Here is a 27,970-nt window from a genome sequence, read left to right as displayed (position 1 = left end):
CATTTGCATTCTGTTGTAATATTTCCCGCATTCAGTGTATTCATATGCACTACACAAGAAAACTACAAGGGTCTCGTTTTCTATGAAACATACAGCACCAAACAGCCACCAGATCCACAGATTATGTAGGACCCAAAACACAAGCCCCACCATTGCTGATGTCTCACACCCTCACGCCCACATTAACACCCCGAGGAATTTAAACATAGTTTAGCACAAAGTGCAAACCAGCTATTGCAAATGCTCAGATTAGAAGCACTGAACATTTAATGAGAGCACATATCACAGCTAAAAACAATACAGGCTTGCAATACAATACTCACTTTACCAGAACTCAAACATTCCATTACAACTGTTTCAAATTCCTATCTGAATAACCCCAAACTTTAACAGGTTTCAAAATGGTGATTTACATTACACACATTACTGACCATTTTGAGGTTACTAACCACTTCATCCAATTCAGGGTGGTGGGAGAGACAGGAACCTATCCTGGCAAGCAACGGGCACAAGGCAGGGTACATCCTGGATGGGATGCCAGTCCACCGCAGAGCACACACAGACACACACTCACACCAGGGCCAGTTAACCCACCTCTATTAGTTTCAATTTTTGAAACAACATTAAAGGCAAGAACCCCAAAGTTTTTCCTGATTACCACAGCTAGTGATCCATTACACAATCCTGCAAACACAGCCAAATGAGACTCAAAGAATCATATTCGGAAATGCAAATTACTCATTTCTAAAACAAAATAATGGCCTGCTTTCTTTCATGAAAAGTTCCCCTCTTGTAATACAACCTCAATGAGCTGCACATTAATGTGAACAGCTGACACCTTGGCCTCTCATACTGGGGAGTTTGAACTAGCTCCGCGACTTGCTCGGAGACCAGGCAAGCAGACGCTTTGTGAAGCTCTTTGGAGGGCCTGTAGTGAGACAGTGCAATGAATAATAACGCCTCACCTCCAGACAAGCAGACCGTGATTTCATTACGCTGATTTGCTGCGCCAGTGATCTCGAGAGCCCAGCAAGGTGTTCATAACACATGGAATATGTAAAAGGAATAGGATAAATTAAAATTGAAAGCATCGCCAGGTTGTTCCAATTCAATATTTGAATTTTAATAAACATGGACATGGTGCCAGCCAAACAAAAAGAAAAAGGGCTACAAACCCCGGCTCCACTGAGAGCCTCAATTCAAGGGGCTGCTGGAGCGCAAGCCGTGCTGTTGAAGCTGATCCCCTGACTTCATTTAAGAGGTAGCTGGTGAAAAACATGCCTCGGTTAGCTCCTACAAAAAGAGTCAAATGGCTTCCATTCGTTTGTAACATTTATGTTCAGAGTCTACCTTTCAGGGCTTGTCGATTCACAGCTTACTGCAGCATCCGCCCTTGAAATACATGTGGCCTGATCCGTTTATGACAAGTGCTAAAACCTAGGCATGAACTCTGCATCACAACGGAGCAAAATGTTGTGAAAACTTTGAAAAAGCTGTATATTCTACTCCCTTAATAAGAATCTTAAATATCCCGATAGTTGAACTGGGCTTCATGACACCTGTGTAAAGCTAGTGCTCCTAAACAGACTAAATATAAGGTCAAGTTCACAAACGTACAGTATGCCATGCCAGCTTCGATTCAATTCAAAACAAATGACAGCAATAAGATGTCTTGCAATGCTTCTGCAGAGAAAATATCTTCCGCTCAGCATACGAGGTTCTGCCTCTTTACCATACAAGACTTAAAAGATTGCAGTTCAAATATATTTAGTCCAAAAATTTTGACTTCCTATTTTGTTCTACCTAATCATTTTTAGAGCACCCAGTTTCAAGAGAATTACCCACAACATGTGTTACAGCTGAAATGTTATTTAACAGAGATTCTGACTGAGCGGTTACATGCAAGGATAAGTCAGCAGCAACCAAAGCTGATTTGAGACCCAGAACACAAGTGTGTAATTCAGCTGTTGCTGTCAGGCACAATAAGCCCAGGAAATAATTACTTCTACTACATATAATCATTATGATTGTCTGCACACTACTAAGAATGTAGAGGAAAATCAACAAAACAATAACTACCCTTCAAGTTTAAACATGAAAGAACTACACTCAGACAAGAATGACAATTTCCACAACTGTCCCCTTGAGGCACAATGAAAACAAACTTCCTTCAGCGGAATCTAATTATTTTAAACAAAATAAGTGTTGTGGCTCATTCAGTGGATTTGTAAAGAGGCAGGCCGAGTGGGAAGTGGTGAATGCTGTGTCTAGACTGAGAAATGTTTCAGCAAGCCAAAGTTTCAGATCCTGAGCAAGATTTTCTCCCTGACAAACAAGGAAGTCAAACACATCAGGATGTGCTGCTGCTGAAAACCTACAGGAAGGTTTCCTGCTGCATGAAACGTGTATTGGAGAAAACACTTCAGGCAAAAGCTTGAAACTCTGCATGGCAACTGGGTGCTTATTATTGCATCTTAAACTGGCACAGCATAAAAACAAAGATTTTCTTAAGAATCAATACTTAAGAGTTTCCAGATCCACCAGGAACATCTAAAGTGGAAAGATGTTTTAGTAGAACTTTAATATCACTTTTTGAACATTGTTTAAAACCAAAAGTGAGCTGACAACCAGTAGAGTTGCTCACCTGGAGGGCAGAATGAGCCCTGTAGTTCAAAAGGCGTTAGGTTGATGCTGGACCATTAAAGACATCCTCCTACCTAGCCCTTTCTCTAGCTTCTCTCCTACAGGTCACATTGAGAAACCTCTTTAACCTACCTCTGTCATCATTTCTTCTCTCTATAAATGGCATTCAAGCATAGCGTACACATAAAAGGCAAACACTAAAAGTAACTAACCAAAATACAGTCATAACAAATATGTCTGGGAAGATCTTTATAATAAGCATTGTAGCCCAACTGCCAGAACACAAACTGGATGAAAAATGTTGATAAAATAGCAGCAGCTATAAAAAATGCTGCAAAACAAGAGCAAACATGCAGGAGAGCCAGAGTCATAAATGTCAGGATGTGTGCTGTGGAAGACAAACATACATTCCCATCAATGACAATACTGATGGATTTTATTGACAAGTAAAGTGACTTTAGTTACATTGCAAACTGCAGCCTTATCCATTATCTGACTTATGCCTGAAGATTAATTTAGAAACCATCCATCTGACTTCAGTGCTTTAGTGAGGGTTAACACAGCGCCTCCTGCACCTGGTCACAGGTCCATGTGACAGATAGCCTCATTAATCACTCATCAGACTCAGACAAGGCGCCAAATAAACCTTCAACTTTTCAACTTGACAGCTCACTTATACAACAGAGATGGAGGCCTGCCTCCCTTTCCAGCATTACTGCCTTCTCGGATAAAGGCAGGTACGTTTTGAAGGATTAGGATTGTTAAAAAAGTAATTAAGGAGACAAGTCAGTTTGTCTCGACCAAAAATTGGTCTGACCTCAGTAAAAAAACATTTGTCAAGGCAAGCTACTGCAGTACCATTAACTCTAATGTTATGAAGGAAGATAATTTCTTGGTTTTATCCACCCCAGCAAAATAATTCCAAATAGTCTGGCATTAGGTCTAATTAAAAAACAACTTTCAGTTATTAAAAACAGTTCATTCTTCCTGCATCTATGACTGAGTTCTAGATGCCAATTTTTTTATTCTGAATCTGTTACATATTCCCTACCAGTAAATAAAATAGCTCATTAAAAACTATTTTGCAGATGGCATTTTTTAAATTTTAAACAACAAGAAGTCCCAGAAGAAATCAGACCGCTTGATAAGAGGAGCCCAGTCCCACCCATTCTTCAGCGGACTGGACTGAACCGCACCCTCAAGCACTCAATGGGCTCAGGGGTCAGTCCATCCGGGCAGAAGATGGAAGTCTCCCTCATGCTCCTCACGAACAAGTTCTGCCACAAAGACAGTCTCCTCCTTTTTTTTTTATACGGAGGTCTACAACTCTAAGAGTTCTTACACACAAAAGACATTTGATGGCAGTGTCCACCACTTAAGCAACAATGATAAGCCGTGTCTTTCATCCTCCCTGTTTTAAAACAGGACAGCTTGCTGTCACTCAATGGCTCTGCAAGTGCCTGTCAAATATTTTATTTGTACTGCATTCTACCTAAACTGGTCAAATTAAGACAATTTACAGTAATGATAACAATCCTCTGTCATCGGGGGCTCACTGTAACCCACTGCTCCACATGTACTGTTTTTTTTCCTTGGAATAATGTCAGCCAGTCTTTGAAAACCCTTATCTTGACCGTGAAAAGGCCATCACAACAGGCCTTACACCTATGTTATATCCCATCAATAACATCAGGTTGAAGGACACAGCCTTTTGGCAGGGCAGTTTTATATTTACAAAGAATTTAGTTATTTCTTGATCTGTGTTGCTAGAAGCATTGCAATTGTCTTTTCCATGAGAAGGAAAAGAGAGTGTAATGCTGATATTCAATGCGCCCCATGGACACCCTTCCTTGTGGAAAGGATCAGCTCAGACTGCTGATGTGGTAATGGGCCTGGGCAGCCCTCACCGATACCTCACATCTGTCTTTCATGTCTCTGCAGGGTCTCCCTGATCATCTCGCAGTGTAGCACATTAAGGTTTAACTGAAGGTCACGCAGCGCAGGAGTTCCACAAGATAAATGGGCAAATTAAATCATTTTAAGTAGGTCAACTCGGTGAAGATGCTTGGGGGGGAAAAAGACGTCCTTCTACTTTAAAAGAAAAAGCTACGTTTCTGACACTCGAGAGTAAAGCACCCATGAGAGAGAGTATTTCTAACGCGGTACCTGTACTTATAATTTGCTGTGACAATTCAGGACTCCAGCTGTAACCCAGGAAATGCACATGGCTTCCACTCTCTGCTGGCTGCGTGCCACTCTTTGAGCACTCTGCTCAGATACAGTCAGTCCTCAGACACTACACACTACAGACTGAACATCAAGAGATTTCACCTCGATTCCTGCGGAGCTCATAATATGCTTTTTGGAACACAAATTATACCAGAGACATCCTAGAAAGATGCGCTCAGCCGTGACATTTAAAACATGCTGCATTGTGCTCCGAAAGAGGCGATGCTAAATCTCCCTGAACTCTCCTACTGTTCAGGAACATCTTCCTGAAGTCCGGAAACTAGTTCATTCTTTACACCATTTCAAACTTCTCCTGACAGGCACAAATGCTGCCCAAAAGTGCTAAGTGATTTTCCATAGTCAAATGGGAGCTACCTCAGGCTGGAATACCCTTAACCAAGACCCTGACTTGAATAAAAAAATATTTACTTCGGTGGATTATCTGTGGTAATCTGTTCCAGCAGTCTTAACTTGATTTCAATACAGTCAGGTTGGACATCAGTTTGATCCAGAAAACACTCTGCATAAACTCAATTTATGTCAAAATAGCTAGACAGCTTAAGATTTTGTGTCACTCTTGATTTCCTGATGGTTTGATAAAAGCACACATGCGTCATTACACTGCTGAGAGAGCAAGTGCATCTGCGCAGCAGGCAACCACCTGAATGCTTCTTTTTCCCATTTAGAAAATGAGTCTCAAACCTCCCCTATTTCTAAATGGAAGTTGCACTTCTGTATTGATTTGCTAAAGCCTTGATGTCTGTTCTAATGCATCGTAGCATACCACAGTTCGAGAATACAAAGTAGAGACTCAGTATATAACAAAGGAAGTCAAGCTGCCTGAAAACTAGTAAGAAAATCCCTTTAAAGTGGAACCAACCAACCTAACATCTTCCCTACGACTCAAAAAAAAAAGTGTAACTAAACAGTACCCAAAGCATACTCCAGTTCTAACAGCTGAGACAGCAATCCTCAGTGTAGCCTTCTGAACATTAACCTTTGCCAAAATTCAAACCTTTCTCACAGGCCTAAACAGACATCGTGCCAGACAGCACGCCATGCGTGTAGGGCTAAGGACACAGAAGGAGACTGCCCCTGGACAGGACGAGTCTGAGCAAAGAGCTCATACCCACGCGCACGTGACTGGAGCCATCGCCATACATCTCCTTCCCACACTGGGACACAACCCAGCCGGCATACAGACCTGACTACTGCTAGTATCGCACACAGACCTGACTACTGCTAGTATCGCACACAGACCTGACTACTGCTAGTATCGCACTCAGACCTGACTACTGCTAGTATCGCACTGCTTATGAAACCGTTGTGACTTCCAAACACCGCTCTCCCAACAAAGACGACCTAAAAAAACAGCATCCCACACCTTTAAAAAGGAACAGATTTGAGAAAACAGCAACAGGCGCCACTTGCAGCACATAAGTATTGAGATAATCAATGAAGCTCCTTTCTAGGGGCTCATGGTGGCAATCATTCCTAACCCAATTAGCACTACTATCAGCATGGGATTTAAATTAAAGAGGAAAACATAAGTACAGTATGTGCAGCTATATAAAAAAAAGACATTGCCACACATACCTGCTTATATTTCTATCAAAAAGGTTAACTCTCCCTACCCAACAAAAACAACAAAAGCTTTTTGATTTACCTCAACATTAATTCCTCCAACAGAGTCTGTCAACAGCATTAACTGGGGATCTCATTTTTATACCCTTTCAGGATATTTGTTATATTTTTTGTGCAGAAAGGGTCGCAGTTTCACGGTTTCGTAAGAACTGTCTTGCCCGGGGCTGGACAGAGGTTCAGAATCACGGGGAGTGAGAGAAGGCACACAGCAGTGTGACGAGCGCGAAGCCTCGGAGCTCCTTTCCTATTGATCTGTTTCTCTTCGCCTCCCCGCCATCCTAGAGCCTATTAAGAGGTTCAGTTCTGTGTCAGACAAACGCGTGTTCTCCAGGTCTTGTTACAAGACACTGCTTCACTTCTAAGCTGTGGGTCATTTATTCTCATTTCACCGCGATATTGAATTAAAAGCAAAGAAATGACAGTGCAGCTTCAGCACTTTGAAAATATCTATCTAAATTAAGTGTAGGACGTGTGCTCCAGGGAGATTAACAGAAAGTATTATCTGGATGCAAAACTGATTAGCATACCAACATGAACTGCAGAACATTTTCTTTTTGATAAACGCCCCGTAAAACATGTTCTGTTAATGCAAGCAATAGCACACACCGTGAAGTAGTCATGTCCAAGTCTACTGCCCGACGTTCTTCCAGCACGACGACTGACATCAATTTCAGATAGAAGATGTCTCATTGTTTGCTTCCAAATTTAAAGGTCATTTAAGTACTTCAAATGTTAAAATTTAAACATTGCATTACAAACCACATTCTAACTACATAAAATCCATTGAATGGAGGCTCTCTGATACAGTTCTACCATGATGACTAATGTTGGAAAACAGATCTATATAAACCTTCATACAGAATTTTAGGAATAAATATGAGCTCATAGCATTTCACAATGACTGGATCTGAGACAATCACAGTAGATAATGTGTCAAGATCACAACCCCGGCCATGTATTGATTCGTGAATCCTCACCAGATATACACACAAGATCTCAACAAAGGAACAAGTAAAAGGTTTATTCCATGCTGAAAAGAGAAGAAAGGGAACAATGTTTCAGCACCCGAAGAAGGCTCCACAGCCAAAACGTTGTTTCCTTTCTTCTCTTTTCAGCAGGAATAAACCTGTACTTGTTCCTTTGCAGCCTGCGCATGCTGAAACAGCTCCCTACTTGAACTACAAGATCTCAACAAGATTGGTTCTGGTGTGGACTGGGATTGGAGACCTCCAGGAAAAGTTTTTAACTGGCGTTCATGGACTAGTACAAATATGAAACTGCCATTACCTACTCCCTCCACACTTGAGCTCATCTCATGCTCATCTCATGTCCAGTGCGGTGCTGGTGTAGAATGGCCACCATGTGTCTACCAGGTGGCTGCTGCATTTCAGCGGAGGTTAAGAGAGACTGTCTATGTGAAGAGCTTTGGGATGGATATTTGGCATTATACAGGAATCTAAGGCAAATGCTACTTTGCTTGTAAAGCCATTTGATAACCAGTTTTGTAAGAACATCTAACGGATTTTTCCAATTTATACAAACTGAGCAAAATGAACACAAAGAAAAATTACACAGACAACTTACTAAGACACATTCAATCTTAATCAATGAACACTGTCGCTGCCAATAAATGTAGTGTGCGATGAGAAATTATATTAAAGCTTTCAGATGGAATTACAGCACATGAAAATCTTGTTACAATATCCTTGTGTGGATACAGGCAAAATACAATGTCCTTTATTTTAACCGACTGGTAAGTACTCATCAAATTTGCAATCCATCAGAAAAGACTCATTAAAAAACCTTTTGCTGGTTGCTTTCTGTTTTTTCAGTAACTTCACGTTTTTTATAAAAAAAGATACTGCAAATCGAGTGGGTGGCTAGATACTGCACGTCTGTTTCATGTTTACTGCCTTATCTGCACGAACAGAGAAATACCCCATTTTTTACTCTGGAAAACAGAAATTATTGATTTCTCTTCCTATTGCACTGAAGCCTGTCAGGAAACTGGGCTGCCATCTCGACATCAAAAGGCTGACAGCCTGGGTTAGACCCATCAGCGGTCCCACAGGCAGAGAGGTGTGAGAGACACCTGACTGCACACAGCCTGTCTCCTCCAGCCTTTCGAGCACATAGAGGGAGGCTGGATTTTCTCATCTACAGGAAAACATTCAGGATCTGTTGATGGTACAACAGTCAATAGGGGAGCTTCAAAAACAAAGATAATGAGGCTGCTACAAATCTGGACTTGTCTCTGGATGGCAGGCAAGAGGGCATTTTCTGTTTGATTGCTCACCTCCCACATCACACAAAGACCTGCCCCACACGCCAAAATAACTGACTTTACACAAACTAGTACACCTTAGCTCTTGTTTTCGAATAGAAACTTCTGAACGAGGAGAGCTTGCAAGATTCTATGGCATCAACAAGTGCTTTTTTGCTAGTGCATTACCACCCAATCAAAGTCAGGGAGAACAGACAAAATGGTGATATCCTAAAGATGTCAAAGCAGAACAGTGCTTCAACATAAGGGACATTTGCATGATGATATGACAAATATTTACTTCATTAATATAACAATCGCAAATGACATACGACTAGAACATATATGCACGTGTGTGATAACTTGCTGTATACAGCAGCCCTAAATTGTATCACAGGAATCAAGTCCTGTTTAAATTTACAATACACAGTCTGGTGTGGGAGGGCCTGGGACAGAGCCATATCAAAGGTAGACTAAGAGACAATGTACAGTATAAATACCCAGGAGCTTATCAGGATCAAACACAAACCTGACCTATAATGAGGGAGGAAATGTAGCAGGAAGATTGACAATACAAACAGCAATTTGCAAATAAATTCTAGTAAGCAATTAAATGCACGGTGGTGCTTCATAAATGAGTGGGCAAACCCAGTCTCGAGTATAGTAAGAATTCCATGCTGCACTCTGTTAGCAGTGCCTTCTCCATTATAGCACGCCTAGGCACTGTGGACTCGTCAGATCGTCACAGACGCCAGCAGCTGCAGCGCTGAAACGGTCACAAGCCAGGCACAGAGCTGAGGTCAGTGCTTAGTTCCAGCCTGCTCAATGTGGCACATGATAGGCTAGCACGTCAAATTCATTCTCTCTAGCCGCAAATTCCACTATATGAGGAAAGGGGAATTTTTGGCTTGCAGGTTGTTCATCTACAGAACAGAACAATTCCTGGGAAAAGTAGTGGAAACCCTTGGCTTGTCCAGAAGAAAAAGTCTCAAGCGCAGACTCCACTCTGGACAGGACGGCAGGCTATCACAGCGTGCGCACGCATACAAACCCCAGCCAGCATGTCTTTGTGAGTTTAACTAAGAATGTGCATACTCCACACACAAGGTTGGACTGAAACCCAGCCTAACCACTACTGTGTTACCCGCATAAACGTTGCAAGTGTAAAAACTAAATATCAAGACGCCTCAACAGTGTTATATGTGAAACAGTATATAACATAAACGTATATATGAAACGGTTAACTATGTTAAAGATTAAATGAGAAAGTGTCCAGACTTCAATGAGAAACCTCAAAGAAGATTAAGAAAAACAATGAAATTGTGTTACCAGAAAACAACAATATTCATGAAAAACATGCTTCACAGCCCCATGCAACAGGGCCAGGAAAAAGAAAATGAGTGTGAAATATCAGGGCTCAGCAGGAAGTTCACAGGCACTGCTTGACTTTAAAACCTCTGGCTTTGAGCAGCAGTATCTTCCCCCAGCAGCTGCATAGATTTGTGACATATAAAGGCCTCCAAAACTTTTCCCAACACTTAAATTAAACTTAAAAGCAAATTTAAAAAGTTATTCCAAAGTATGCTTTATACATTTTCAGTTCCTCTAAATCTTACTTTTGTGTGACAGGTGATACAGAAAAAAAAGCTAGACAAAATTAAAACGCCCTGAATCCTCTCTCTCAATATACTGCATGGTATCACTCCAACAACCTGCCAGCCTGTGATTTTATCAAACAGAGGGGGAGAATCTTGACATGCTGTACATACCCACACAGAAACCACAAATCCCAATGACCAAACAGCTCTACTACCGGAAAAAAAATATATATTGAAAATGCAATTAAGAGCAGAAATAACAAGGCATTATAGGTGCTTTTGGGCTACAGGAGTGTTTGGAGATTATTTTCAATTCTATCTTTCAAACACAGCTCTCCCTGTGTCGATAACATCCAAGAGCTGCATGTATGAACATCCCCTCAGCGCTTTGTGGTGTCAAGGGGTGTTGGCACTACAGCAAAGTGGACTGGTCAACAATCTGTTGTGGAATCACCTGATGCCCTGACCACATCATGAATAAACACTGAATAAAACATGACCAAATATCAATGCGTCCTAATCCAAAGAACAAAGCACCCACTGCACTACAGAGCAGACCTCATCAGGAGCCTTGATTGTTTATAATGGGAGAAGTCTTGAGGAAAAGACAGGGACTATATAACACTCATGTGGGGGGTCCATGGCATTATGGAAACTAAAAATTCCATTACAGTGACGTTGTAGGTCTGTGAGACATGACATGCAGCTTAAGAAATTCAGAATATGGAGTCCTTCAAGCTGTGGCATCAGGAAATCTTGCAAGGAAACTTAGGCCCTGTTCACACAGTCACTCTCAAGGTCTGTCCACATAACCTCTTAATCCCAGAAGAGGGATCCTGATAGACAATGGGCACTCATGTTAATCTACGATAAATAGATTAACCCAAAAGTGTACAAGGATGGCTATGGATGCCTCACACACTGAACTTTTATCTTCAAAAGTGTGTCAAACTGTAATTTCTTCATCTCTAAGGCCAGTGCACTGAAGGACAGCTGAAAGAGCAACACCCTCACAAAGCAGGTCACCGATCACAAGAAAAGCATGAAGTTCAGGCATGCACTGTACAGAATAACAGCTGATGGAACTTTCCCAAATACCACTGTCTGTGGCATTCAAGTCTTTTCCATCCTTTGCAACAGAACACTTTTCAGTTCATCCTTGTCCAACATGTATTGATTTTTTCTATGCTTTTAAATCCAACAAAGACATCGTAAAACTGTGTGTGTTAACACGGAAGAAATGGAAATCCTTCCAAGGCCTCTGGAGTATTTCCTCTAGCGCACTGGGCACTCAGCGAGTCTCCAGACTGTTAAGGGAAAACAAGAGAGACACCTGTGGAAGCTGGATCAGCTCCTACTGAAAAACACACCATGGGTAAAATACCCCAAAACTGGTGTCTGGGTCACACTGTCTAACTGAGATTCCGTTAGCCGACGTTAGGACACCCCCCTTTCTATTGTACTGCGCAACATTTCTTCCAGTTCTGTTCTGGAATTGTGTGCAGAAAACAATGATTCTCTTGGAACATTTCTTCAAGACACCTGCTTGCTGTTACATCATTCTCTGTCACTCCATCCCCGACAAAATAAATCTCTACTGAATGTAAACATGCTCTAAATATAATGCAAACTGGAGGGATTCATAAAGTTTCTTTCACTGGTACTGTCTGCTCCACGTTAATTCTTTATCATAAACTCTTTTAGGAAACAAGGAATGCACTGATTTTTCATCAGACAATACGTCTCTAATCTGACTTTCATCCACTGAAATCCACTTTCTCAGTGTCTGGTGTGATTTCTAAACTGGCAATTGATTTCAACATTACTCTCTGGAAAACTATTTTGAGTCTCGTAACATTCTTGTTCACGGTTTGATTTATGGCAGGGCTGAACAGATGAAGATTGACACATTTCATTTTCTTCCAGCGTCCCATATCCAGAATGCTCTCAGAGGCTGAATGTGCAGGCAGCGTATGTTTTCATTTGTGAAGATGGATTGCAGCGATGCATCATACACGGGCAGACAGACTTCCTTAATGTACCGTAAATGAGAGTCTTGACTGGCCATGTCTGCATCCTTCTTCAGGAGCCAAGCATTTGTAAACTAATAATTTAAATCACCATTTCTAAAACCTGGACGGCTTGAATAGAAAACGGAAATGACATTTTTCCAGCAGCTGTCATGGAATCAGTCTGGCAGAAATGCAAAGGAGGCAGGAACCGCCAACTATCATCATTACTCGGCAGTTACGGCAACAAAAAGCCCCTTTAAAGTGCTCAAAACTGTCAACACAAAGTTCAAGGAACTTTTTAATCTACTTAATGCTCATCTTTACTTGTTCCATTATCAGTGTCTGCTGAAATTGAGCTTTTTCTGTTTTTAAACATTGAAGCTTTAAAGTTTTTCTCAGGTATAACTTCAAAGTTACAGCAACACTATGACCAAAAACATTTTATAAAAAATGTTCTACATTGTATACATCCATGGCAAAGAGCTTTACCACGTTTTATAAACCTGACAAACATCATACCTGTCCTGAATGACAACTGGACTTTAGTTAACAGGAAAAAAAAGTGAAATCCCAGAACCCAGAAGTGCTTCAATTGATATAGCTTTGTAATTTTCAGTCACATAAATCGCTATTCCTGCTATTGTCAAGGTGATTTGCACAAAATATTTACATAATCTCTAACTGTAGTAGCAGTAGCAGGTAATTCCTATTAAACCATCATTCACGATTTCTAATGGGATTTTTTGGAAGACACCACAGGCCCAGGGATGGTCTCGGGACCTTGATCACATGGAATGAGCCTCTCAAATGAGACTGCTTCAGTGACACGGATATTAACAGTATGACAAAAGCATGTATTTTCCCCAACTGAAATATCAGGTCTGAAGTAGAAAGGGAGCTCCACTGTGAGTTGTCAACCATTTTAAATTACATTACATTCACAAAAATCCAGAGTAATCCTGATCTTAATCTTTTTCTCTCTTAAAAGAGTATTACAATAATCCACAGACAAAAAACAGGGTGATGCTCTTAATATGATCTATGAGGGTGAATTAAAACAGTTATAATGGTAAATTAATATACATTCTCTCTGACCACTAAACAATGTAACTACCATATGCTTTATTATTGTGTCCTCAGTAATGAACACCAGCCTCAAAAATGCATTTTAAGTCTTCCAGAAAAATTATTTCCTCTCTTGAAAAAAACAATTAGATATCTATCCCATAAAATTACATAAAGAAGCACATTTGTCAATTCTCATGTCCAACAGCAGAAGGTCTCTATTCCTTCCAATATACAATTTACACACACTTTCCACTACCTTTTTACGTGAAAAAAATGTTCAGTCTTTGACGAACAAAAAGGACAAATAGAAACTCCAGATGGTTAAAAACTGCTCTCTGGGTTTTAGAATGCGCTACACAGACTGGGTCTGCCTAACTTGAGAAAGTGCACAAGTTTATTTTACTGATGCTCTTTTTCTAATGAAACCTAAGGAACACATCTCAGCTCATGTCAACAGCAAGCAAAAAAGCCTGTGAGAACAGGAACGCTCTTCCTCTCCCTTAACTGATATGGCAGTTCCCTTTTGCTTTTTTATGAACAATTTTGTTGTGAGCCTCATTCTTCCTGACAGCAGATAGGGGCTAGTAATGAAAATAAAGCTTTCCTCTGCATGCATAATGTCCAATATCAAACAGACCAGAGGCACTCCTCACAATATGCTTTTCATGGTCACTTTTGCAGTAAATGGGCCGTTGGGTTTTAATAACTGTTAGATCACTTAGCCACAGATATTGAAAATGACATGCTTCTGGAGTATTTTTCGGCTTCCACTTTGATCATTTCCTTACCAGTTCTTAAAAAGAGACAGATTCCTGAAATAAATCACCATTTTAATTTGGAGAACAAGGACTCCTTTCTTCAGGACTTTGGGGCCAGTCCACAGTGCAACAATTCACAAAGCAAACATGATTTGGGTTTAATCTCGCCTTTCACTGCAACAATGAAACTGCTGAGCCAGTGTGGTTGAACCAGCTCACTTAACTAGTTCACATCCTCCTGCCTGCAATTCCTTTTTCATTCATTGAAGAACACATTTTGCCAGCACATTTTGATTTCTTTGTTTTGAAATCATTTGAATTTATGTTTTAAAATAATATTTTTAAAAAACTTTTAAAGATTGAGTCAGAATGAGTAATTACATTTGGAATGATCTTTCATCAGGAGAGAAAGCCATCTTATGCAATATGACCCATGGGAGTAATTTAATAATCTGTAGAATACACCTCCCGACACAGGTCATCAATATTTCCCACAATTACACCACCACGAACCCTACACAAGGTGAACTGGCAGTGCTCATCTTAGCAAGAAAAAATACAAAAAAGGAGAATAACAAGAGAAAGAGGGAGGCAAGAAGAAGAGAGCAGAGAGTTGAAGACAGGAATACCTAAACTGCTTTTTTTCCGGGACAGTTAAGACTCTCATCAGTAACTAGGTCAGCAGCAAGTGTGGTGTTAATGGAAAGAAAGATGCACTTCTCATACAAATCCGGTGCAAACTGCAGCCTTCTCCACAAAGATGCACATTAATGACTTCAAAACTAATTCATTATCTCGAAGCAGAAAGGAAAAAATATTGTCAGCATTTTCCAACCTTGGCTACAACAGCATTTTGGTCTCGTGTTTTCCAAGCTTGATAAAACTTCCACTCCTCACCGTGTTGTCTCCTACAGCTTTCGAGACACCTCAGGCCGGATTTTACCGACAAGTTCTGGATGGCTTCCTGCGGAGCTATCTCACTGGTCCCAACACTAAAAGGAGCTAATCGACAGGATGGGAACTACAGTATTCTGAATCCCTGGCGCCTGCCGTACGGTACCATCCATTTGCTCAGCACCCAGTGCAACTATAAATGTCGCCCAAACAAATGGCAGCTGCGTTGCTATGGACACAACACTGATCCTCAGAGAAAGTTTGACAGTCTTCCTAAACAATAAAAAAACAAAGTGAGTGGGCATTGCACAGGAATACAAGAAAACTTCATAACATCATATTTTTTTAAAATTACAACGTTTTAAAAATAACTTATGGAGTTAGAACTACTCAGAATATTGATTTTTTTTTTTTAAACCACGGGTCTCAATTGTAACTTTTGTCTGCTGCTTAATATTCCAGCACAATCCTTTAATACTGGCTAGTCTTAATTCAATGCACCACAGGAGACTTCAAAAAGCCAGTGTAACCTAAAATAAAATGCTGTTCAATATCTAACCAGTCTCAGTTAAAAATGACTTGCTCCATACTTAATCATTCTATAACGGCTCCTGTATTTCCCCAGGTCCCAGTGTGCAAAATTTTTAAATTGGAATCTGTACAGGTGATGCATCTTTCTTTGTAGTCGCTGAATAAATTTTTGCTCTATGAAAGTGGAACTGTCAAAGAACTGAATTTACAAGTACAAAAAGAAGCTATTTCAGTATTCTGCCGTATCCTAGCAACAGGAATCTGCTGATGGTTTTTCAGCATTACGTGGCAGAATGGATATAAATGTGTTGTTTCAGACATGTCAGAGGAAAGTAACACTGAAAGGACAAAAAGGCAGAAGCTTCTAACCCCAACTCAAAGTTTTAAAATAGAGCTTTTTAAGTTCAATATTTAAGTATTTACGCAGAACACTGAGAACAAGCAATTCTGTATCTGTATTGTACATGCCGTAGGACATTTAATACTTTGATGCTGTATATCTAGAAAAGAACTTATGACTCTTAGCAGGCCCATTTTTTTATTATCATTCTACAGTATAATAAAGATAACGGGTGCTCACAACCCACAATAATCTGGAGCTGCAAGGCACACAGGAGCAATATGAAATAGAACACAAAGATTCACCATTAGCAAAGTACAGTACACCTGATTCCTTACTAAAACACTTATTAGAACAGCGTTAACGTCAAATTATTCTACTACTACTACTATCCCCAAGCATGGCTGCCATTCCTGCTTCGCTTCATTGCTGCAATGATGCCCTCACACCAGCACAGGAGCCCCAGCAAGCCCAGTCACTTCCCAGAGAGGAGGGGGACAGCATAGAAGATGAGCTCCGGGTCATAGAAAATACTTCCTTATGCTTCTATAGCGCTTTTCTAGACACCCCACTCAAAGCGCTGTACAGGAGATAGGGATCCCCTCCACCCCCACCAGTGTGCAGCCCCACCCGGATGATGCAACGGCAGCCATAGCGCGCCAGAACGCTCGCCACACACCAGCTCTCAGTGGGGAGGAGAGCAGAGAGATGAAGCCAGTTCAGAGAGGGGGATTATTAGGAGGCCATGATTGATAAAGACCAGGGGGAACTTTGGCCAGGGCACCGGGGTGACACCTCTACTCTTTTAGGGAAAGGCCCTGGGATTTTGAATGACCTCAGTGTTACATCTGAACCCATGGTGGCTGAGAGGCTGTGGGGTTGAGTCTCCGCTGCAGACAGTGCTGTCGCTGTTCCAGCCCGCTCGGCTGCGCGAGTACTGTATATATTGGAGCGGCGCTGCTTGGGTTCGGCCCCGAGGGTTAGGCGGGGAGTCGCACCCCCCTAGTCTGGCCCCATGAGCCTCTGTGGCTCTGGATTGGGCGTTCCCTTAACCTTAGCAGCTCTTTCACAGGCACACAGCCGAGCGAGCACAGGCAGGAGTGACGCAGCTCCCCAACTACAGGGCTCACTGCGAATACCTCTCCAAATTTCAGATTATTCTCCCCGTTAAGATTCATAACAAACTGGAAATAAGCTACATTTTCAAGGCAGTCGCCGAAGGGGTCAAATTTCCTGAGAATTTCACCATCTACTGGTTCTTAATTTAATACAAATTCTCAGTGTAGTGTGAGCAGGAGAGTCACTGCTTTCATTAACTATCGTCTTGAACACAAATTCTGTAGATTTATAGCACAGGGGATCTCTGATGTAACCTTAATGAAAAAACAGTGTATAAGTAGAAATAAATCAAAGTCTAATCTGTCATGGCCTAGTCCAAATGGCAGTACAACATGCACTAGCTGGGAGCTGAACTCAGACATTATGAAAATTTTAGCAAGCTGTATTCCAGGTGTGGTTACAGTAACAGCTATATGCATTTCAAACTGTGATGACTAAATCACAAAAAAAATGTTCAGTCAAACACTACAGACTGCACTCTGCACTAAAATCTATACTCTTAAAATTTCCAAGTATATTAAAAGGAAAACTAAATGTTAAGTGAGATGACTCCGAAAGTATATTCTTTAAGATTCTGCAACCAAAAACAAATTTATTTCTTTCAGCTTCCAGATTGAACTGTTCCCCATTAATGTCTCCAAACCCTTGCCCACAACAAAAAAAAAACAGTACATCACCACCGCCCTAACGGCACAAAACGTAGACTAAAGACTATAAAGAGTCATGGACCAAAGACTTTGATGTGATCTCTACGGTTACACGGTCCTCTATGCAGTGAAAATGCTTGCTTATTCCAGAGAGGCACAAGAACAAAAGGAAATTCACAAAGGTATTTCACCCATGTTGCCTGTTTTGTCTCTGTTGGCTCATTTCTTTGAGAAGCTCAGCTAGTATTTTGATAAAGGTTCCAGGGAATCTGCTTCAGCTAAAGAAATGGGGTAAACTTGTTCCAGACACTCGCTACTGTTTCTGTAAAGAAGTGTATACTACTGTCAATCCTAAAAACACTGCAGGGCAGATCCAGTTGGAGTAACCTGCTCAGCTCCTTCTAAGACTAGTATGAAGAGCCCCCACATTCTTCTGCCAGAACGATGAGGTTGAATTCCTTTCAGTCTGTAAGTATATAATATGCTTTTTCCCCACAGGATTACGTAAGCTTAGAAAATCTGTATTATCGCAAACTTGGGGGAAATTCATTTGGCAATATTGCTTCACAACCTTCAGCAATAAAAAGAAAAGACAAAACTGTACAACATCTATTTCAGACCTGACATTCTGACCCCAGACAAGTGAAACAACAATCCCAAGGACTTTTCACCTCCATCATGAAAGACGCTGGGATCTAAACCAGGCACCTCTCTCCTGCACCTCTCTCCGCAGTGCCCCATTTTAGATGAGAGGCCCTTTTCACTCAATTCCAAAAATAACTTTAATTCCGAAGCATTGTTAAAAAAAACATGTCATTGTCTAAAATATCCCACAATGCGATCTAAACATTGATCCCTGTGACAGTGATTATATTTTACATAAAAGAAGACCAATGCTGGATTTGCATAGCAATGAGATCCTCGTGTTATCTGTAGAACTTCTGAAAAAGAGCTATTGCACCTTAATGAGATTATCTTGGCACTTATAGAGCTTAAATAAACAGATTCACAATAACAGTCCGATCCCTAAGCCTATAAAACCTGTGAAACAGCTTTAGTATAAACCCCTTTAGCAACGAAGACACGTGTACAAGAAAGACATCTTTCAGGCTTGTTAGTAATCCACAAAAATCATTTTCATCCTCGATACCTTTCAAGCAGCTCACAGCTGCAAGGTCACAATGGAAATATTTGCCAGGAATCGTCTTCTCCTTCACAGCAGTGGTGGTATTTCGATTTATATTAATAGAGCCAGGACATTACATTAGTTGCTCATAAATGCCAAAAACTTTTTTTTGTACTTTCCTAAACATTTACTATTCTTAATACATACTTAAACATCAACAAATCATCTAAATGTTTCTCCATTCAAAAAAATAATCTTTAGTGTGAAAAAAGTTCTAAAATTGTTAGGTACTGCCATCAAATTCAGAAAATGTAAATATCACACTTGCTTGGGCCTGTGAAATTGTGTGACATGGAAGCAAATATGTAAATAATTTCCAGGAAAGAAAATAGACCTAAAACTCAAGGGAATGGAAAGGAACAGGAATGAAGGCTTTTAGCATAAAACTTGGAACCAATTATTATTTTTCATCTGTCCACCCAGCTTGGAATCAGTAACCATTTGAAGACGAGGCTTTCCAGCACTGACAGCAACAAGCTGCAGAGCCAGTGAGACACGTGGGCATGTTCCTGACAGGCCCACCTGCAGAGCTCGTCGTCAGACAAGGCGTCAGCTCCACTGTGCCTGACTGGAGGAGCAGCACATCGCCGGAGCGTCGGATCAGCCGGCGCTGGCCAGAACCCCATGGCTGTTCCGACAGCCGAGGAATCTCGGTCACAGTCTGATCGCAACTTGACCCGGGCTCGAATCTCACATCCGAGAGCTCAACCTGAGCTCACCGCAAGCTGCCTCGCTGTCTCAGCCAAGAAACATCAGCTTTTGGAGCAAAATCACCAAAATCGTGCAAAACCACCACACTAAAGTGTTTGTACTTTACAGTCACCTGAGAATATTCATCTTTTGCAAAGCTACATTCATGTTGCCTTTTTTAAAATCAAGGTCTCTTTTAAAATAAACAGGTAATACAGGCAATTCATGTAACTGAACAATTGAAATACAGAGGTGGCTGAACTAGAACGTACCTCTGTTACTCTGAATAATTCATATAAAATGTTTTCCATGGCTCCAATTTTTTGGGAATATTAAAAAAACGCAAGACTTTAAAAACAGTCTGAAGTGAATGCAGTAGTTGAGTGACTTACAGCAAGTGCCTTGGACAGTCTTGTCCGGAAGTCGTTCAGGACTATCGTAACGATCTCCTGATGGGGGATAAAGGCAAAGCCTTCCTGAAGGAAGACCTTTCGTGCTCGAACTAAATCAAGCGCATCCTGGAACGGAACCTGTTCCAAAAGAAAATCAACAAATATTCCTCTCACACTGCAGGCTATTGTGAAAGAGATTACAGAGGGTGAGCTAGCCTTTACAGCACTGCATTTTTAAAAGCATGCCATCTCAAAATCTGTGTATTCCGTCCTTATCTGACCAGGGAGGCTGGGGCCAGCATTCTTGCCATTAGATTTATTGTGGTGTCAAATAAAAACATCCCACAATACACTTATCTATTTCTATTAGGATGCTGCAAGGTCTGCACAACTCTTTTTGTACAGTAGGGCATCTTACTTCATTGCGTACTGGGAGAGGCTCGACTACCCTGCAACCCTGTACTGGACAGAGTGGTTAGAAAACAGGTGGACTGTTTATTTGTTTAGCAGACACCCTTATACAGGGCAACTCCCAACATACAGTGGTTGGAAAGGCTGAAAGCTCAGATTTAGAGGCTCAATGCCAATTCTACTCTCATACAGCATCATTCATAGAAACAGGGAAAGCATTTCACTCTTTGCATCAGGTAAAACGGACTTAGTCCCTGCAAACGAATTTACTGGATGGGATTAAAAGGCAGGGGATGTGGGCTACCCTGTGGCTTTGTTGTATCAGTTTTTAAGAACTCCATTCCTCCTATCGAGTGGTAATTCCTTTGCAAATCAATTACAGTTCTCCAAAATTGCACTCTCTTTAAATCTTCAACAGGGACATAAATTAAATGTTTTGATGGGACATATATGAGCATATAAAATCTTAATTTGCAACACTCGGGCTTCATCACTAACATTCAGCAAACACAACCAATTACATGCAATCTACATCACAGTCCAACGCCTGACGTCTCACCACACTGGGCTTACCTTGTAGATCTCCAGCTCTTCAATTTTGGTGCTACTAATAGCAGAGTTTGAGTTGATTAGTTGGGACCCCAACCTTCTTTTATCTTCATCACTTATCTGCGGAAAGAAGAACAAATGCAAAGCACTCACTAAAAAATACCAACCACAAACCCGTATTGAACAACTTAAAGCTTGAGAAAGACAACTTTCTGCTAATGCAGAAAAACATGTTTATGTAACATTAGGTAATAGTAGTTGAGGTGGGTAGCTGCGTCAGCATGCGTAGTCTGCAAAGGGACAAGTAATAGGTTTATTCCATGCTGAAAAGAGAAAAGAAAAAACACAAGGTTTCGGCTCTGAAGCCTTCTTCAGGTGTCAGAAGGTCCACTCTTGAAGAAGGCTCCACAGCCGAAACCTTGTGTTTGTTCTCTCTTCTCTTTTCAGCAGGGAATAAACCTATTACTTGTTCCTCTACATTAGGTAATCGTGCAATGACATTTAATATCCTGTGACAAGTGCTTTGTGTTACTTATTGCATTGTGATGTTTATTCACTGAGTTAGAATCACTACTATTAACTTTCACCGCCAGAAGAAGCAACTAAGCATTTGAGTAATTAAACAGTTAGTTAAAATGTCTGAAATGTCATCTTCTGTTCTTAATTGAAGGTTCCCTAACAGTGGACAACATTCCAGTGGCAATCTGAGTTTCACCTCAGCAGAGAGAAGACCGAAATCTATATCTGGAGACCTCTTCATATTCTTCAAATTATGTTTTGTGTTGCTTTTTCCATTGTCAGTATGACAGAGCACTGCTGGGTGGAAATGTCTTCAAGTGCTCGGTCCGCGAAACACTGAATCCCTTCGCTCAATTTACTTTGTAATCAGAAGAGAAAAAAAACAAGTGTGACAAATTGTTTCCAGGGGGGAAAAACAATTACCTCTCTCCAATTTAACAAGCAAGCAGATGCACAGGCACTATATCGGTAAATTCCACACTGTTTAAAAATAGGTTGGAAATGCAGACACTTAATTTCAATTCCCAGATGAAAGCAGGATAAATATAAAGATTCTAGATCTAGGTTTCTTAAGCAAATGGCGTATATTCACAGCTCATCTTTCTTTGTAGGTGTCCAGCTATACAACTATCCATCTTATTGTATATATAGGCACCTTCATCTGCTTAGACTGACACACCAGTTCACATGCTGCCTGATTCCTCTTTGCCACCACAAGGCTGCAGTTTTATTCTGCCCGTTCACAGGCAATCTTATCTCCACAGATCCTACCTCCCTTCAGCAGAAAAGTTTTTAAACTTGCCTTTGGAACCCAGGGATATATGACAACTCACAGAAGTCCTGGGGGAAGGTAATTAGAAAATACTTTAAAAAATGAATAAGGGCAAGCAAAGAATAAGAGTGACAGGGTGTCTGGACAGGTGAAATTAAATAAACCTCAGAGGCTCACATTTAATTCTGAAGTGAACAAGGACAGAGCCCAAGTGGAAATGTAAGATGGTCTCATTTGAAATGGTTTAAATTACATGTAACAGTTACCACTTATCTCTTCCATCACTTCTGAAAATTCACAGAGCCGGCTACATTCTGCACTAAACAACCCACAAACTCCACCTAATGGGAAAACGACAAACTACAGTCCTATGTAATAAAAATTAAGGATATGAAAATCTAACTTAAATTGTGTAAAACGGTTGTTTCTAAGTGTACCAAAATGCTACAATAACAGCTAGCAGCTAAAAACCCAATCCTGTTAATTTTCATGTTTATTGTGTCACAATTAGTTTAAGCAGAAAGAACCTCTATATTTTTACATTTCTGTTTCATTTCAAACCGGAATCGTCCCATTTTCAAGTTCTTTGTCTAAAACATGTTGTGGTGAGCCACTTGAACTCACCTGCTCAAAGACAATGGCTTGAACCTACAGCATTAATGCAGAGCAGAGGGCGAAAGACTCCAGTGACATGTGGCTTTTAAAAGAGAGCCATGGAAAATGCACAAGATGAACAGCCTTCATGCTGGATGCTTGAGCCTGGAATTCATTTTAATCCAAAATGTAACCTTCGATTGGTTTTGGATTAAAGTTAAAAATCGGACTAAATGTCTATTATTTAATCCCAGAGCGCTCAAGAAGGTTTCCTTCTGAAGGAAGAAAGTTCATTTATTAAAATGCACATTTTGACCCTCAAAGGTTCAGCAGTAGACACAGGTACTGAAACTAAGTAAATTTTCATCATACAATTAGAAAGTGCAGAGGAGCTAAACAATAACCGACACCACAAGAGAGCAGATTGTTTTTAAATTTATATTAAACATTCCTTAAACATGTCAACTATAATAAACACTTAGAAAATCGATAATCCCTCAAGCTACAAGAAAATTCACTACCACACTTCAAACACGGTTTAGAAATGACTGACCATTGTCATGCTCCAGTAAAGAAATACCAGTCAACACTATAAAATACAAAACGCAACTGTTTCTCATCATAGACGTTAAGGTCACTGCTGTATAGTGTCTTCAATACAGAGCCACTAAGTCTTATGGAATCTGGAGCGATTTCACGTTGCGTGAATTTCAGGCTCAGGGCCTTGATTCTCCTGTGAATTTGGCAGCAAAAGAAATGGAATCAATCCAAATAAAATAAATAATGATAAATAACGTGAGGCAGGAAAAACAAATGCAAGACTAAAGAACCACATATGCTTTTGACAAAAATCACAACGGGAGCAAAAATACAGACCAGGAATCACTTTGAGTTTTAAGTTCAAACTGTGACAGCCTTTCAATATAGAAAGGATAAGAAGTTAGTGTGGGGTATCTCGGCAGCACTGACGCACAGGCCCGGTCAGCCTGCACGCGTGGCGCCCCTCCGCCCCCGCCCGCCTCATCGGGAGGGTGTCCGCGGACGTTGGGGAGATCGAGTATAAAGAAGAAAGGCCAGGCCACTTTCCTCAGCACTGTTTCCTTGCGCTTATACCACCAGAATCCTTTAACTTCCGGACTGGGCTGTAAAATGGAAAAGCTGGTAAAGCTCAGGACCCTCAACCAACAGGGTGTAACAAAGACCGCTATGGCTGCCCGTCACCTGAACTGACCTTCTGGGTCAAGGTCATCCCCTCCCAGACACATCGTCTCCTGTCGACGGTTCCTCACAGAGCCGGTTCTCCGTTCTGTTCTGGACTAGTCTGCTGACTGCTGGGCAGAACATCTCATTCTACAGGCAGCTTCTCTCACACACAGGCCACCTTCAATCACGCGGAAGCCAGCAGGCGGCCTGCATTACTCCAGGAGAGCACACTCTTACCTCTCGCTCTCCTTGCATTCATCAAAGTCATGTCTTTCTCAATGGCCGTATCTACAGACCCAATCAACTCATTTCGGCAATTTCAGCTCAACTCAAACACCAAGCACCCGGCATTTGATGAAATCACATGCCTTGAGCTCAACATTTCATTGAGAACAAGACTTAAATGTGCTCAAAATTTAAATACAGTAACTACCCGCCCAACAAGCGACAGATGTTAAGCTTTGTTGCCCTTTTCATTTTGCAACAGTATATAAAACCTGTTGAGGTTTAATCCTTCAGCCTTATGCTGATTTTATATCACCAAAAGAACAATTTTCTAAAAGCCCTGTTTCAATGCCTCAATGACATGAAAAACTTAAATTCAGAAGTGCATCTTTCAGATGGTCAGCCCTCTTTCGTCATATTATTTTTCAATTTTAAATGATTTTGGAATAAGAATATTTCCACATAAATGAGCCTCCTGTGAAGCGGTGATGACTGCTAAGAGTTTTCAACCATTTGGATTTCAGAGCAAATCAGTGTCCGAGAAGGAGGCCCTCACTCCGCCAGAGCAGCACTCCATTTCTCACATTTCAATTAGCACACACTTCAGCAGCAAGGAGGCTGACGGACGTGCATTTCTGCATTGGAAAACAACATCTTTTTTCAAAAGCCTTTGTGCTTAGATTGGTCCCCATTACTTCTAGATAGCCTGCCGGTGCCTGACTTCGACCCTCCGGACAAAACAAGGTGCTCGTCACTCAAGACTGTGGGGCAGCTGCTTGTGTCCACACCCGGCAAGCAAAACACCCATTTACTCCACAGTCCAAACAAACTACACGCATCTTTAGCGTGTAAGAAAACTTAACAAAATGTTTGAAGCACCCAGATTCAATATATATATGTATTTAGCATAGGTACAGCATTTTAGGTGCAATTTCAATCGCATCAAGAATTAAAAGCAATTGAACTTTACCACACATACATTTTATGAATACTCAAACAGCATACTACTAACTATAAGAGATTGCTTTAGATAAAAGAGTAGTTAGGAATAGAAAATATTTTTTTTGCAATCCAACACTTTGGCTAATTAAGCTACCTAGGACACAAATATATGTATCCTTAGTAGGCACTCAAATCACCAAAATTACTGTTTAGATTAATTCAAGACCTCTGGTGATGAACCAACACAAAATTAAACTCATAATTGCTCATATTTACAATGAATGCATAAAGCAATGAAAAGGATTTATCCCCTGTGCTCTCCCCATTAGAGAGGCTTGGGAGGACTTTGCAGTGGAATGATGAATAAGACTTTCAGACAAAAGCATCACAGACACAGAGGATTCATCAACTGAGGAATCTCAACAGCACAAGGCCTTAAGGCCTGCAGCTATACATTGAGTGTGGAATGATAAGATACACAGAAACTCCTTTAGCAGGTAAATCAATTGAAAAACCTTCAGTTACACAGATGACTGCAACTCAACTGATACAGAAAAGCTTTTTAGCAAAGCAACTGGGGCCAGTATCTTCATCGATGCCTACAACTAGCAAGTGAGAATCTATATGTATGTGTGGTTACATTTGTTAAATCCCAAAAATACCAGGAGAGGCTCAGACTTACAACCTTGGCAGAGACGTGCTGTGCGTTGCCGTATAAGTACTGAGCAAGAGGAGTGCAATTATCAGAAATAGACCATTAAACTTTAATACTGGAGGACAGACTTTTTAAAAAAACTTTAAAACAGTTTTCTTCTTTTCAGAGAAATTAATTCACCCGAATATAAAAAATGAATCATTTCTTGCGGTTTTCTAATCACAGAACACAGAGCAATTGATCATTACTTCACAGAAAACCACCTTCCTGAAATTTAATCAGTCCTTTTTAAAATGTCAGAAGACAAATTGCAACACAAAGGCTGGACAATATTAAGGTCGGGCTCGTTCCCAATAACTGGGAACTGATAATGGCACCCTATGGTCAATGTGATCCTGTCATTAATTTTCTGAAATGTAACTATTACTAGGAATAGCTAAAATTATTTTATGGAACAGTAAAAGAACGGTTCCATTAATGATCTAAGCATGAGCCTGATACATTCAAGACATCTATTACTGAGCTAACCAAGAAAAACCCTTCAGATGCAGTTTTCATAATAATAAAATCAGTCCCTGATACTTGAATCAAGCCCCCAGCATGCTATCGGAAAGTCATTCAGTCACGGTGAGGCTAGCAGGAAAGTAAAGTCTCTTGAACTACAGGACCTGACCCAATGATGACTGCAAGGAATCTCCAGATCACAAAAAAATGCATTTAAAACCCCTTTCATTTCATTATAGTTCTTAAATTATAACAAATTTCCGAGATATGAAACCTGCAACATTTCATTGGTTCATGCTCACAGAAGCCACACCCTTTTGCGTGTTTTATTGGCCAACTAATAAACGCATCACTTCCCTAAGCAACGGCATTGTTGCCGTGCCAACTGACGTGCCACAGTGACTCTCAGTGACGGCAGTTCTGTATCACTATTGAAGATGGGTCGTCCCAATCTCAACAGCAGAGAGAAACAGCTTTGTACAGTACAGTTTCTGCAATAAACGCATTGCATTTTGCCACATGAATGGATAGTTTTGGTGTACTGCACACGACACAGAGAGAGGAAGCTGAAACTGACAGACTGTGGAGAACAGGAGGCAGGAAGCTCGGAAGAATCGAAGGCCCCAGTCTTCACTGCGACGTGACATTCATTTTGGCCAGTCCTAAGTCCTAAGACATTTACAAAGTAAGTATGTGGGGGAGGGGGGCTATCGAAAATCTGAACAACAAAAAGAACACAGATCAGCAAGTAGGGCAGCACAGCTCAGTCTTAATCAGCGACAGAGGCTATACACCATCAGCAAAGCTCTCCTTCCTGCAGGCAAACAAGTGTGCGTCAGTATGTGCATCGCATCCGGAGCTCCAGTCAGGAACGATACTGCGGCTGCAGCTGTGTAAGCTGGAGCAGGTACATGTAACATCACTGACGCTCCACGTTTACCACCACTGCTAACCCCACAAAACAGGGAAAGGGATTTGGACAACAGATAGGTATGACTTTGCTTACATTAAACAGTCTGGATTTATATCAGTTATTGGAGGTTTAGAATGTCTAGCACAAATCTATACCCCAAACTCCTTAAAATTCAAATACACCCCACAAGACAGTCCCAACTGCAGGACTGACACATAAGAAACATTTCTAAATACGCACAAACATTTGACAATGCTTGTAAGCACTCAAGCAGCAAGTTCAGTGAACTGAGGAGGATACAGAGAGATACACAGGCAATTCTATTTATTTTCTTTACGCAAATTTTATCTAATATCTGTCCACAGCAGATACAATCTATATGCAATCTGTGCCTTCCTCAACCGGGATACCAAGTAGAAAACACTATTCCGAGATGTTTCTGGGAAACACGTCTGCGAAATGTGTGAGCTGGAATGTACTAATCAATACTTTCAGCGAAAGCTAAAGGTCAGCGATGTAATGGAAGACTTACAAGAAGTGCCAGGTTGTCTGTTGCCGCACCAGAATTGAACAATACTTTTCAAAATCTCAATCACACAGCAGCGAGCATTTGTGCCTCTTCGCTGGCAAACAGAAAAGTATCAAGCAAACTGCGCAGCTCTAACTCAA

General features: G+C 40.9%; 1 protein-coding gene across 1 annotated transcript in view; it reads right to left on the bottom strand.

Moving 5' to 3' along the window:
• prim2 (DNA primase subunit 2) overlaps nucleotides 1-27,970 on the bottom strand; it is a 108,945-nt gene that overhangs the window by 75,033 nt on the left and 5,942 nt on the right. The window contains exons 6-7 of the mRNA XM_088934342.1: nucleotides 20,999-21,094; nucleotides 20,015-20,152 (exon numbers count right to left, since the gene is read on the bottom strand). Of these exons, the coding sequence (XP_088790468.1) occupies nucleotides 20,015-20,152; nucleotides 20,999-21,094 (234 nt within the window). The remainder of the gene's footprint in view (nucleotides 1-20,014; nucleotides 20,153-20,998; nucleotides 21,095-27,970) is intronic.

The sequence above is a fragment of the Atractosteus spatula genome, chromosome 15, assembly GCF_055471065.1.
Source record: "Atractosteus spatula isolate fAtrSpa1 chromosome 15, fAtrSpa1.hap1, whole genome shotgun sequence".
NCBI classification, from domain to species: Eukaryota; Metazoa; Chordata; class Actinopteri; order Semionotiformes; family Lepisosteidae; genus Atractosteus; species Atractosteus spatula.
This window is presented reverse-complemented; position numbering and strand designations above follow the sequence as displayed.